This window comes from Giraffa tippelskirchi, chromosome 12, assembly GCF_054371585.1.
Source record: "Giraffa tippelskirchi isolate mGirTip1 chromosome 12, T2T-mGirTip1v1.2.pri, whole genome shotgun sequence".
NCBI lineage: Eukaryota > Metazoa > Chordata > Mammalia > Artiodactyla > Giraffidae > Giraffa > Giraffa tippelskirchi.
In genome coordinates, this window is record NC_137286.1 from 41,037,418 (window position 1) to 41,051,288 (window position 13,871).

At 41.4% G+C, this 13,871-nt stretch overlaps 1 protein-coding gene across 1 annotated transcript; it reads left to right on the forward strand.

The window, feature by feature from the left end:
• Positions 1–1,207: 1,207 nt before the first annotated feature.
• On the forward strand, positions 1,208–11,208 carry BCL2A1 (BCL2 related protein A1). The gene is made up of 2 exons (XM_081546749.1): positions 1,208–1,797; positions 10,930–11,208. The coding sequence occupies exons 1-2, from the start codon at positions 1,285–1,287 to the stop codon at positions 11,035–11,037; spliced, it is 621 nt and encodes a 206-aa protein (XP_081402875.1). The 5' UTR covers positions 1,208–1,284; the 3' UTR covers positions 11,038–11,208.
• The last annotated feature ends 2,663 nt before the right edge of the window (positions 11,209–13,871 follow it).

Genomic DNA, 13,871 nt, shown 5'->3' on the forward strand with positions numbered 1-13,871 from the left:
GTGTCAAGGGCCACGTTGCCTCAGCAGTGCTTAAGAGGCCCTGTTTACTGGCCGTTTGCTAATCTGTATTCCAGATTTTCATTAATTCAGTTTAGCCACTGGGCTATATTGAACTTTTTTTCTTTTGGAGGCTAAATTCATATAATGTAAAAATGATCCATTTTATTTTATTCCCTTTATTTTTTATATTTAATTTATTTATTTTGTTGTGCTGGGTCTTTAGTTGTGGCATGCAGGATCTTCATTGTGGCATGTGAGATCTACTTCCCTAACCAGGGATTGAACATGGGCCCCCTACATTGGGAGCTCGGAGTCTTACCCATTGGACCACCAGAGAAGTCCCCACATGACCCATTTTAAAGTGTACAATTTAGTGATGTTTAGCATCTTCACAATGTTTCGCAGCCAGCCACCACCTCGATGTAGTTCCAAACCATTTTCATCACAAGATAGAAACCTGTACCTACTCAGCAGTTACTCCCTTCTCAGCCCCCGGCAATCACCGATTTGCTTTCTGTCTCTGTGGATTTACTTATTCTGGCTATTTCACATAATGGGATTGTACAGAGAGAGAGCTCTTACATTTGGCTTCTTCTACTGGGCATCCTGTTTTTGAGGTTCGTCCATGCTGTAAAGCGTATGGGCACTTCATTTCTTTCTGTGGCTTAAGAATGTTCCACGATTCGTTTATCCCTTCATCTGTGGATGAACATTTGGTTTGTCTCCACCTTTTGGTTATTGTAAGTGATGCTGCTGTGAACATCCATGTGTCAGGAGTTGTGTGAGTCCCTATTTTCATTTCTTTTGGGCTTATGCTTATAACTGGAATTGCTGGGTCATATGGAAATTCTATATTTAATTTTTTTTCTTTTTTTTTGGCCACACTACTCGGCATGTAGAATCTTTGTTCCTCCACCAGGGATAAAACCTGCGCCCCCTGCGTTGGAAGCGGAAATTAAACACTGGACCCCAGGAAAGTCTCTATATTTAAGTTTTTGAGGAATTGCCAAACTTTTCACAGTAAAAGTTCATGAAAACTGTTTTACAATCCTACCAGGAATGCAGGAGAGTTCTGATTCCTCCACTTCCTTGAATTTAAGGCTTTAAAAACTACATTAATCATTTACAGGATGAGGAAGTGGCCTGTCTTTGAGACATTTTCCTCTTTCACATTTTATGCTTTCTCTTTCACATGCAGCCCACGCCTGAAAGCAACCAGGAGGAAGGATAGCTTTAGATGATGCAAACAGAAATTCCACCGGCCTCCAGATACCATCATGTGTCATGTTTCACCAGGCTCCACAAGCTTGTGCTTCAGACTGTCTTGGTCACTTGCAGGTGAACAGGCTCAAGACTCTGCTCCCCAGGAAGGAGAAGATGACTGACACCGAGTTCGGCTACGTTCACAGGCTGGCCGAGGACTATCTGAAATATGTGTTGCAGATACAGCAACCTGGATCTGGGCCAAGCAAAACATCCAGGGTGTTACAAGATGTGGCTTCCTCTGTCCAGAGCGAAGTAGAAAGGACTTTGAAGCAGTGCTTGGATAAGTTTGATGTGGTGTCCATAGACACTGCCAGAACAATATTCAACCAAGTGATGGAAAAGGAATTTGAAGATGGCATCGTTAACTGGGGCAGGATTGTAACCATATTTGCCTTTGAAGGTATTCTCATCAAGAAACTTCTGGGCAAATGTATTGCCCCAGACATGGACATGTGCAAGGACATTTCTTACTTTGTGGCAGAGTTCATCACCGAAAACACAGGAGAGTGGATAAGGCAAAATGGAGGCTGGGTATGTGTGATGGAAGTATTCTTCTTTGTTCTTTACTTTAAAATAGGAATTGAAATAGCAAGTTTCTTTGCTTATTAAAAAAAAAAAAATCTACCTAAAGGATTATATTTTGGGTAGTTTGTTTAAAATTTTTTTTTAATTTTAAGATAAAGAGAGATTTCCCTGGTTGTCTAGTGGCTAACACTCTGCACTTCTAACCCAGGGGGGCCGGATTTGAATCCCTGGTCAGGGAACTAGAGTCCACATGGTGCAACTAAGATCCAGCACAGCAAAATAAATTAAAATAATAATAATTTTAAAAGACATTTTCAGCTGATTTCCAGTGAATCTTAAAACTTCATAGCTGGGAAACACTTGTGGTTTCAGTTTTTATTCCTACAGAGTAAATTGGAGGAGTGAGTTTTGGGGATTAATAAAGCACCTCCCTAATGCAACTTCAGAGTCTAGTCCATAGGACTGAGCTCTTGCCAGGGTTGTCATGACAATGTAGAATTAGTACAGAATGAGTTGGTATTAGAATCTGTTATATTTAGGTATTAATTATGTTGCAGAAGTGACGAAGTGAAGTCGCTCAGTCATGTTCGACTCTTTGGCACCCCATGGACTGTAGCCTACAAGGCTTCTCCGTCCATGGGGTTTTCCAGGCAAGAATACTGGAGTGGGTTGCCATTTCCTTCTCCAGGGGATCTTCCCCACCCAGGGACTGAACCTAGGTCTCCTGCATTGCAGGCAGATGCTTTACCCTCTGAGCCACCAGGGAAACATAAATGTTTGCAAGTTTGTTGCTTCCTGCCCCCTCTTCCTGCCCCGCCCAGTTTTCTAATATAGCAAATTCTGGCCAGTAAAGCTTGGTGATTAAAAAATAATAATGTACTGTATCACCAGCTAGAATCTATTCAAGATTTTCCAAACAAAAATTCACTTTATTATCAATGCCCCCAAAACTGAGACTGTGCAGGGGTCCTAGATTACAACTCAAACTGTAGCATATCATGCATGCTCAGTTGTGTCTGACTGTTTTCAGCCCCATGGACTGTAGCCCGCCAGGCTCCCCTGACCATGGGATTCTCCAGGCAAGAATACCAGAATAGGTTGCCATACTTTCCCCCAGGGGGTCTTCCCCGGCCCAGGGATCGGAACTGGGACTCTTGCATTGCAAGCAGATTCTTTACCGTCTGAGCCACCAGGGAAACCCCACACAACTCACTGATAAGGGGCCTGTCCCGGCTGAATGTACATGCTCTTCTTGGTACTCCAATAAACTTACTGCTCACTTTTCTCACAGCACTGATTTCCCAAAGATCCTCTCTTCAACCCACAATCCCAGGCCTCCCCTCTTCTCAAAGCCATCCACTGTTATCAATTATTTTACATGCAAAGCATGCCTATTAATAAAAAAATGCTTGTTGGATATATCCATAGAAAATATACATAGCACTTCTTTGTAAAGAAAAATTATAAGTTGTTAAATAATATTTCAACAATACTAATACTAATATGTGAAGTGAAAGTTGCTCAGTCGTGTCCAGCTCTTTGAGACCCCATGGACTATACAATCCATGGAATTCTCCAGGCCAGAATACTGGAATGGGTAGCGTTTCAGAAATTGTTTATGTAAATAGTTGTTGGTACTTATTCTGCTTTTTTTTTTTTCCACCCAGGGAGATTTAATAAGTATTTTAGAGGGTACTACAGAGACTTCCTTGGGGCTTCCCTGTTGGCTCAGTGGTAAAGAACCTGATTACCAATGTAGGAGACTTAAGAGACATGGGTTTGATCTCTGGGTCAGCAAGATAGCCTGGAGGAGGGCATGGCAAACCCACCACAGTATTCTTCCCCAGAAAATCCCATGGACAGAGAAGCCTGGCAGGTTACAGTCCATGGGGTCCAAAAGAGTCAGACACGACTGAGCTTAGCACAAGGACTTCCCCGGAGGTCCAGTGGTTAAGATTCCTGCAGGGGGACGGGTTCCAATCCCTGGTTGGGGAACTAAGATCCTGCAAACAACATGGCCACACACACACACACACACAAAAGAGTGCTACGTATATGCTGTTGTACGTGAATGCTATTGAATGACCATTTCCAGAGTTATTCCAGAGCTCTCAGGAGCAATACTTCATTGAATATCTTCAGTCATGTCTTCCCTGTGCATGTGTGCTTTTCTAGGGTGAATATTGGGACATAGAATGGCTAAGTCATGGTGTCAACACATTTTCACACTTAGTAGATGCTTGTCCTCCTAAGTGGTCCTAACCTAGTCACCCTCCTGTCACAGCTTGATGGAATATACCACATTTCCTTTCATCCCGGCTGACTAACGTTACGTTATGGTGGTCTGTCATAGTTTCCCTACTCTGTTGGCTTAAAAATACATGCCTAATTATCTTTTTGTTGTTGTTGTCGTCCACACCCTGTGGCATATGGAATCTTAGTTCCATGCCCCCTGCAGTGGAAGCACAGGGTCTTAACCACTGGACTGCCAGGGAAGTCTTCTGTCTTGCTGTTTTAATTCTTTTTTTAATCAGTTTCCTTGATTACTAGTGTCTTTTCACGTTGAGCATCTTTTCATATGTTAATTGACCATTTGTAATTCTTATTAGGGAACTACCTATTTCTCTCCTTTGTCCATTTTCCCATTTTTTTGTCTTTTTTTCACTGATTTGTGGGAATCTTGGAATATTCTGGACACAAATTATTTTTATATATGTTTTATACATGCTAAGTCATTTCAGTCATGTCCGACTCTTTGCTATCCTATGGACTGTAGCCTGCCAGTCTCCTCTGTCCATGGGATTTGCCAGGCAAGAATACTGGAGTGGGTTGTCATTTTCTTCTCCAGGGGATCTTCCTCAGGGATCAAATGTCTCTTACATCTCCTGCAATGACAGGCAGATTCTTCACCACTAATGCCACCTGGGAAGCCCCTTGTATATTGTGGCTATCTTCTAATTTGTTGATTGCCTTTTAAAACTATAGATGTCTTTGGTGCTTATAAATGTTTCAAAAGTTGATGAAATCACACGTAGTAATCTTTTACTTGATGTCTTTTGCACTTTGTTTGAGATCTTTCTGAATAATGAGAGGGCTTCCTTCAACCACTCTCCTTTCTCTATCACCTTTTTTTCTTGGAACTCAGCCTGACTTGGGGCTGGACAAAGCATGTGAGATATTTGGTCATGTTTTCTTCTGATTGCCGTGGGGAGCTATATTGAAGGATGGGTGGAAATTGCAGCTATTATGCTGCGTAGATTTCAAGTGAATGCAGAAGGTCTATAGCACAGAGGTCCATATGTAGAGAAATCCTAGTTGACAAACTCTGTATGAGTGACTCAATGGTAAAGATTTTACCTGCCAATGCAGGAGATGCAGGTTTGATCTCTGGGTCAGGAAGATCCCCTGGAGGAGGAAATGGCAACCCACTCCAGTATTCTTGCCTGGAAAATTCCATGCACAGAGGAGCCTATCTGGCTACAGTTCATGCGGTCGCAAAGAGTTGGACATGACTTAGTGACTCAACAACAGCAACAAAAACTACTTATGAGCTTGCACTGTATTTGTAACACACACAAAATTAAGAAATGTTCCTGAAAATTTTAACTTATTCACAGTAAATGTTGTAAGTTCCTGGAATTCATAATTAGTGGAGGGTATGGGATTGTCTCTGAGAAATTCTAGAAGGGTACTGATCTTTCTGGGGTGGTACAGGTGTATGGAGGTTTGTAACATTGTCTAGGAGATGGTGACCAAAACTATCCCAAAGAAAAAGAAATGCAAGAAGGCAAAGTGGTTGTCTAAGGAGGCCTTACAAATAGCTGAGAAAAGAAGAAAAGCAGAAGGCAAAGGAGAAAGGGAAAGATATAGCCAACTGAATGCAGAGTTCTAGAGAATAGCAAGGAAAGAAAGAAAGCCTTCTTAAATAGTAAACTCAATACAAGTTTAGGGCTACTGTTATTATTAGTAGCATCATAGTATTGCCTAAGTTTCCTGAATATCTGCTCAGTCGCTCAGTCGTGTCCAATTCTTTGCACCCCATGGACTGTAGGGCTCCTCTGTCCATGGGATTCTCCAGGTAAGAATACTGGAGTGGGTTGCCATTTCCTCCTCCAGGGGATCTTCCCACCCAGGGAGCGAACTCGAGTCACATATGTCTCCTGCACTGGCAGGCGAGTTCTTTACCACTGGCACCACCTGGGGAAGCCCAACTTCCCTGAATAGATAGGTGTAATCTCCAGAAATTATATCACCAGCTATAGTTAGATATTAGCCACCATCTAAAACAGATGCCCTAAAAGGAAAAAAAAAAAAAGACCAGTGAGATTTATTCTTTTTTTCATTTTATCATCTTGAGCTGCTGTCCTTTCCTTCTTCCTTCCCTGCTTTCCCCTCTCCCTTGTTTCTCCCTTCCTTTCTTTCCTTCTTTTCTTTGCTGCTTCTCATGTCACTTTTTATTCCTCTTCCACATTTACCATTACTTCCTCCTGTCTCTGCCAGCGTGACGTGCTAGAAATGAAAAGGCTCTTGTAGATCTGACAGGAGAGCCAGTGTTATTTATTATTATTATTTTTTTTAGCAGTCTTTGGCGTTCATGAGGAAAGGCTGGTTCTTAAAAATCAGTAGAATGTGTCTGAGAAGACACTCATCTCACCGCCTGGGACTGCCTTTCCTTTGCAGCCAGGTGGCTTTCCTGCTTTTGCCCACTTCAGTAAAGCACCCTCCTGTCCCTGTGCTGGTCGAGTGGAAAGGATACTCTATCTCCAGCTTCACATGAGAGGAATCACTTGTATCTAAAGCACACTGAATACGTCATGCTTGGCCCAGGGCCTGTGGTATAGAACATAGCCAGCAAATATTTGTTAATGGGATGATGGAATGAATTTGAAAGCATTGAAAGTGAGATCTAAATTCCGGTTTTCCCCCTCACTAGAAGTGCAATCTTGGGTGAGTTACTGAAGTCACTTGAGACCCAAATTCCTAATATAATATAAAATAATATTTTCCATAATATATGGGCTTCTCTGGTGGCTCAAACAGTGAAGAATTCCCCTGCAATGCAGGGGACTCAGGTTCAATCCCAGGATGGGGAAGATCCCCTGGAGAAGGGAATGGCTGCCCACTCCAGTATGCTTGCCCGGAGAATCCCATGGACAGAGGAGCCTGGATGTCTACAGCCATGGGTTCGCAAAGAGTCAGATGCAACTGAGGGCTTAACATTTTCACTTCACCTCACATAATATATAATAAAGACAATAATATATACCGTAGGGAAGTTAAAAGTTGAAAGAACTTTTCAGATACTGTCAGATACAATACAACTGTGAAGGTTACGTGGGAAATTTCAAAAAGTTTAAATATGCAAATTCTTAAAACTACTCTAATACCAAAAGAAAGCCCCTTTTGAAAGTAGGAATGTACAATCAGAACAGGTGCTTTCCATGTAACCAGCATGTTAAAGTCTGAGTCATAAGAGTTATGCAAAGTAGGTTTTATTTTCTTATGATCATCTTGCTCTCAACAATGGTCTGGTGAATTTGAGGGCAAACCAAAGGACCTACACAGGTGTGTAGATGATTGACCAAGTGTTCAGCCTGGCAAAGGCATTTCCAAAATGATGTAATACAAGCTCAAATTTTTTTATATATCCTTTGATATATAAAATAGATTTGGGGGCCAGATTCTTCTTGTATGTCTTTTTGAATTTTAACTTGAGATTTAAAAATCATTTAATGAAGAATAAGGTTAGATGAAGTTCAGGTCTCCCTGAGGGCTCCTTCAGGGAATATCTGTGGAGTATCCTTTCCGCTTGACCAGCTCAGCTGTCTCCCCTTGGGAGTCCTCTGTGACTCCTTTTGTGCATACCCTGCATTTGACGCATCAGCAAATTCTGATTCTGCACACCCAGCACATTGGAGCAGCTCTTCTCTCACTTACCTGTGTCAATAGGCTCCTCCCAGCTTCCCTGCTTCCAAGCTTGCCCTGCGATGCTCTGTTCCCCACATAGCAAAGTGAGCAGAGCCATCAGAGGAATTTTTAAAATAACTCGCCTTACATATTCCATGTTAACACTTCCAATGTTTATAGACTATCCCATCATTTTTATGCATCATAATTTACTTAAGCAATTTCCAACAGCTAGACATTTGGGTTGTTTTCTGTTTTTCCTTCTTAGAGATAATGCTTCAGTACTAAACATGGAGATGGTTTTCCACCCCCCACATAAAAGAAGACTGCCTCTCCCTCTCCATTCTGCCTTTGGACTCTAGTTCCTCACTGCTTCTCTCTCTGATGCTATAAAAGAACTTGGTATCCAGGCCCCAACGGATGGTTACTTTGATATTCAAGTCTGCTGTCTTCTCAGTCAGCTGGGTTTCCAAATAAACTCTTATTCCTTGCTTCAAAATAAAAATAAAAAAAAAAAGAAGGTTGCCTCATGATCACCTTCTTACAATAGAATGCTTGGTTCATCTATAATAGGATGATTGGTTCATCTATAATCACACTAATCATACATTTTGGAATACACATTACCTTCAAAAGTTTTGTTACCAATGGGACAAGCTCACAACTTGATCAGCATTAGGTGGGACCATTAAACATAATCTTGAGGGCTTAATAGATTTCTATTAACAAGGTCAAGTTAGTAGGTCTAAAAAACAGTAAGATTCTATTAAAATGTGAATTTAACAGCTGGTAATGTGGAGTTTTTTTTCCCACATACTTGCTCATGATTGATATTTATCTTCTCAACAGCCTTTGCCTTTTAAATTATTGAGGGCTTGATGATTTTCTCTTATGTTTGAATGAACTCTTTCATGGCAAACGTGTAATAAATAGTATCCTGGTCTATTGTTCTTGTTTTAGTTGCTTATAGCTTTAAAAAAAAATGAATCTTCATATAGCTGAATGGTTAGTTTTTTTCCTTTGTTCTTGCTTTGGAACTTTAATACATATAAGAGGGTGACATATTAACCCATTAACTGCCTGATCATAATGGTGATCATTGTGATAATAATCACAAAATTGTGATTATTTTGTAGAGTGCCCCCACAGTACGGGGTTTATAAAAATTCTAGGAAGAGGAACACTGAAGTGGATTCCACATTTGGGACATGTGGGAAATGTCTGAGTGTGTAAAGGCAGGAGAAAGAGGAAGAAAAGTAGGAGCAGCCTGTCCCCTCTTTGAGTATGTGACAGCAAGCGTCTCAGGGCATGACATCACACTTCACATGGGGGCGGAAGCTGGCTTTCTTATGCAATCTTTTCAATGGGAAATTCCTCTGAACGGTATTAGTCTTCGCTATCGGTGATGCTCCAAAAGACAGTTCCATAGCATTATGGAGTTCTCAGTCAAAGAAATATGTTTGGTTTACACTTTTGTGTTAGTCACACTAGACTGAACTATGAACTACTTGAAGACGTTTGTAACCCCAGAAATGGAACTTTACTAGATGAACATCTAAAACAATTTTTTAAGCAATTTTCTAATCTTCTTGGGAGTGGTTTGAAAATTTATGGAGTGAAAAAACCAGTGCTTGTATTTCAGTACAGGTCCAGGTACTAAGAAATCAGGTAACCTTACTGACGTAACATTTTTTTCTGGATCTCTGTTTCCTCATTTGTCAAAATGAGAGAGGATATTAGGCTGGATAAGCTTAGAGGTGCTTTTCAGTGAGGGTGCTCTATAATAATACATCAAAAGTTAATTAAATACAGTGTCCAGTTTGTATGTATATGCATGCTCAGTTGTGTCTGACTCTTTGCAACCCCATGGACTATAGCCTGCCAGGCTTCTCTGTTCATGGAATTTTCTGGGCAAGAATACTGGATTGGGTTGCCATTTCCTACTCCAGGGGGTCCAGTTTATATGCTTCTGAAAAAAAAAGTCTGATTAAAAAAAGGAATGAATGTAATCTGGCTTTACTGTTGCATCCTCATGACTCTCAGCACAAAGGAGTTTACAAATAAATGCTTATTTCAGGGGCTTCCCTAGTGGCTTAATGGTAAAGAATCCGCCTGCCAATGCAGGAGACATGGGTTCAGTCCCTGATCCGTGAAGATCCCACGTGCCTTGGAGCAACGAAGCCCATGTGCCACAACTATTGAGCCTGTGCTCTAGAGCCGGAGAGCCACGACTACTGAGCCCACATACTGCAACTACTGAAGTCTAAGCACCTACAGCCGTTGCTCTGCAACAAGAGAAGCCAGTGCAACGAGAAGCCTGAGCACTGAAACTAGAGAGTTACCCCTCATTTGCCACAACTAGAGAAAGCCCGCATGCAGCAACAAAGACACAGCACAGCCAAAACCAAATCAATAAATAAAATTATTTAATAAATGCATATTTTAGTCCCAAACATTCATAAGAAAAAGAGGAGTGGGGGGCAGGCGGGAAAAGATAGACTCTCTACCCTCTAGCACTATGCCGTCCAATACAGTAGCCACTTGTCACCGGTGACTGTTGAACAGTTTCAATGTGGCTGGTCTGAATTGAGATATGCTATAAGTTTAAATACACATTGGATTGTAAAGATTTAGTACCAGTAAAGTAAAATATCTTATTTCCATCGTGCTTACATATTGAAATCACAATTTATCTGTTTGCGTATCTATCTTTTTTGGCCATGTGCAGCAAGGCATGTGGGATCCTAGTTTTCCACCCTGCCCCCCACATTGGAAGCACAAAGTCTTAATCACTGAACCACCAGGGAAGTCCCGAAATCATAATATTTTTAGATAAATTGATTTATATTTTTAAAGTTAATTTTGCCTCTTTTTACTTCTAAATATGTGGCTACTGGGAATTCCCTGGCGGTCCAGTTGTTAGGACTCCATGGTTCCAATGCCAAGGGAGAAGATTCAATCCTTGGTTGGGGAAATAAGAAAGATCCAGCAAAAAAAACCCTGTGGCTGAAAAGATTACATATGTAGCTTGCACTATATTTCTGTTGGACAGTACTGCTCTAGGGTGGTCTGGAATTGAAGATAGAGAATGGTAATGAGGATGAATAGAATAAAACCAGTGAAAATATAGAGAAGACTACTTATATTAATTAAATGAAAGTTTCTTTGCTTTTCATTCCAACAAATTTAGTCTCCACTGATTTTTAAAATGTTAACTTTGTTCTCTTGTAGGAAAATGGCTTTGTAAAGAAGTTTGAAACCAAATCTGGCTGGCTGACTTTTCTGGAAGTTACAGGAAAGATCTGTGAAACATTATGTCGCCTGAAGCAATACTATTGACCGAAAAGGACACTCCACATTGTAAAATTTGTCTATTTTTTTTAACTCATACAAGAAGTACTGTCAACATTTCTACTTCTAAACAGAGAACTTTGATGATGTAACTTGACATTCTGGAGTTATGGGAATTTTGTCCCCATTTTAATGAATAAATTGTATGTATTACTTGCAGCTATATGTGATGTGTACTGTCTGGGAGTCTAACAACAAAACGATAAAGCTCAATATAGGGAACAGGGACTGAACTAAGAGGATGACCTGGAAGGTGACGTCTTTGGCAGATTTTCTTAAAGGTGTGTCCACTACCCCCAAATCATTTCCATTGTCAGTAGTCTAGATTGATGGGCTTCCCAGGTGCTGTGCTCAGTCACTCAGTCGTGTCCCGACTCTTTGCAACCCCATGGACTGTAGCCTACCAGACTCCTCTGCCCATGGGAATTCTCCAGCCAAAAATACTGGAGTGAGCAGGGAAGCCCCTTCCCAGGTGGCTCAGTCGGTAAAGAATCCGCTGCCAAGAAGGAGATGCAGGAAACCCAGGTTCGACCCCTGGGTCAGGGAGATCCCCTGGAGGAGGAAATGGCAACTCACTCCAGTATTCTTGCCTGGAAAATTCCATGGGCCGAGGAACCTAGTGGGCTATAGTCCTTAGGGTCGCAAAGAGTCAGACACAAGTTACTGACTAAACCATTACACCACAGTCTAGACTGATAGTGGGTGAGGTCTGCTGCCCACATGCCTATGGGATCCAAGTTTTCTGAAGACCCCAGGGCTCCTGAATGGTTACGTGTGGTTTTCCACTGATGCCCTCTCAGCTTACTTCAGAGGTGTCCTTTAAAGTTTATGAGTATGGCAGCGAGATATGGAGGATACCTTAGGAGAATCTGAACAAGGATAGTCAGGTAAATGACTCAACGTTGAGCCACTGTTAAACTCTCCATTTAAGAAATTTCACAAAGTAGGGACTCCCTTGGGGTCCAGTGGAAGGTCCTTTGGAAGGTCCGCCTTCCAATACGGGGGACGTGGGTTCAATCTTTGGTTGGTGAACTAAGATCCCACATGCCACAGGGCAACTAAGCCCACATTCTACAGCTACTGAGCCTGTGTGCCGCTACAACCTAACCCTAAGATCGGACGCAGCCAAAAACAAATACACCCATGGTGGATTCATGTCAATGTATAGCAAAACAAATACAATATTGTAAAGTTAAAAAATAGAAAATAAACTAATTAAAAAAATATTCACAAAGTGGAAAATGATGTCATTTATTAGCCCGTGTTCTGATTTTTGGGTCAGCACATCTGATTGCAATATGGGAGCACTGTACCTTGTTCTAGACTTTCTCCTTCTTCCTCTCCTCCCACGATACAATCTCTATCCACCCTGGGGCTTGTTTTACCCTTCCTCTGAAGTTGTTGATGGATCCAGTAAAGAAACCGGAGCCTCCTTTCCCCATTCCCCTTCAGGCTATGGGCATGTTCACAGGGGAGTTCAGTTAATGTTTTACCTCTCCTGGTGATTCTTTTTCTTTTTTTTTGGTTGTGCCACGCAGCATGTGGGATCCCAGCTCCCTGTTGTTGTTGTTCAGTTGCTGTCGAGTCTGTCTCTTTGCGATCCCGTGGACTGAAGCATGCCAGGCTTCCTTGTCCTTCACTTTTTAGCTCTCTGACCAGGGATTGAATCTGTGCCCCCGAAGAAGAGTTGAATATAACTTAGTGACTAAATAGCAACAACTGCATTGGAAACTTGGAGTCTTAGCACTGGACCACAGGTGATTCTTAAACGGTGGGGATTAGGACACTGGAGTGAGTTAGCAGGGAAATATTTCCTATGAAAGTAGCTCTGGCTACTTAGCAACTCCTAGGTCACCTGGACAGTGTCTGCAGCAGGCAAAGGGCATTTTCCTTTTCCTCCTTCACCTCCCCTCCCCCTACCAAATTGTGTTCAGTATTAATCATTTTTTGCATTAATCAGCACTAACGGTGGGAATGAATAGTCATGAATGGACGTCAACAGGAAGTGTGTGTCAGAGCACTGCTACCTGGAATAGGTTTGCACAGGAAACCACAAACCCTGGCTTTTATATTCTGCGATAATCTATTTAACAAAGTGACGGTGAGATATCACTGACCGTTTCTGGCTTGGCTGGTGACCTGGTCTTTCAAACTGCAGCTTGCTGTGTGCTTTGTTTATCACCTTACTTAAAAGAAAAAAGGCTTTGAGGAACCTCAACTTCTAACTGATGCCATACACAAAAATGAAAGTGAAACAGATCACAGACATAAATGTTAAGTTGAAATTATAAAGCTGCTGGAGGAACACACAGGAGAAAACCTTCACAACCTTGGAGTAGGTAGATTTCTTAGTGACAACACAAAAAACCTGAACTGGAAAAGAAAAGATTGGTAGTTTAGAAATCACCAAACTTTTAAAATTTATTTTTAAAAGACACAGTTGAGAAGTCAGAGAGGGTATGTGTATTATATCTCAATAAAGCTGTTTAAAAAAATAAATCAAAGCAAGTCACAGAATGGGAGATAATATATGTCACATTACTGTCTGACAAAGGACTTGTATCCAGAATAAATATAATACTCTTACAATTTGATAAAAACATGACCATTGACCTAATTTAAAAATTGGCAAAAATTTGACCACACACTTCGCAAATGTAGATGGTCAACAGACATGAAAAAGATTCTGGACACCGTTAATCATGAGGGAAATGCAAATTAAAACCACAATGAGAGGACTTCCCTGAAGGTCCAGTGGTTAAGAATCTGTCTGCCAATGCAGGAGACATGGGTTCTATCCCTGGTCTGGGAAGATTCCACAT

Bases quoted from the DNA above. Each gene is read 5' to 3' on its own strand.
- BCL2A1 (XM_081546749.1), top strand. From the start codon at position 1,285: ATGTTTCACCAGGCTCCACAAGCTTGTGCTTCAGACTGTCTTGGTCAC. The intron at 1,798-10,929 runs GTATGTGTGATG...GTTCTCTTGTAG, and splicing joins TAAGGCAAAATGGAGGCTGG to GAAAATGGCTTTGTAAAGAA.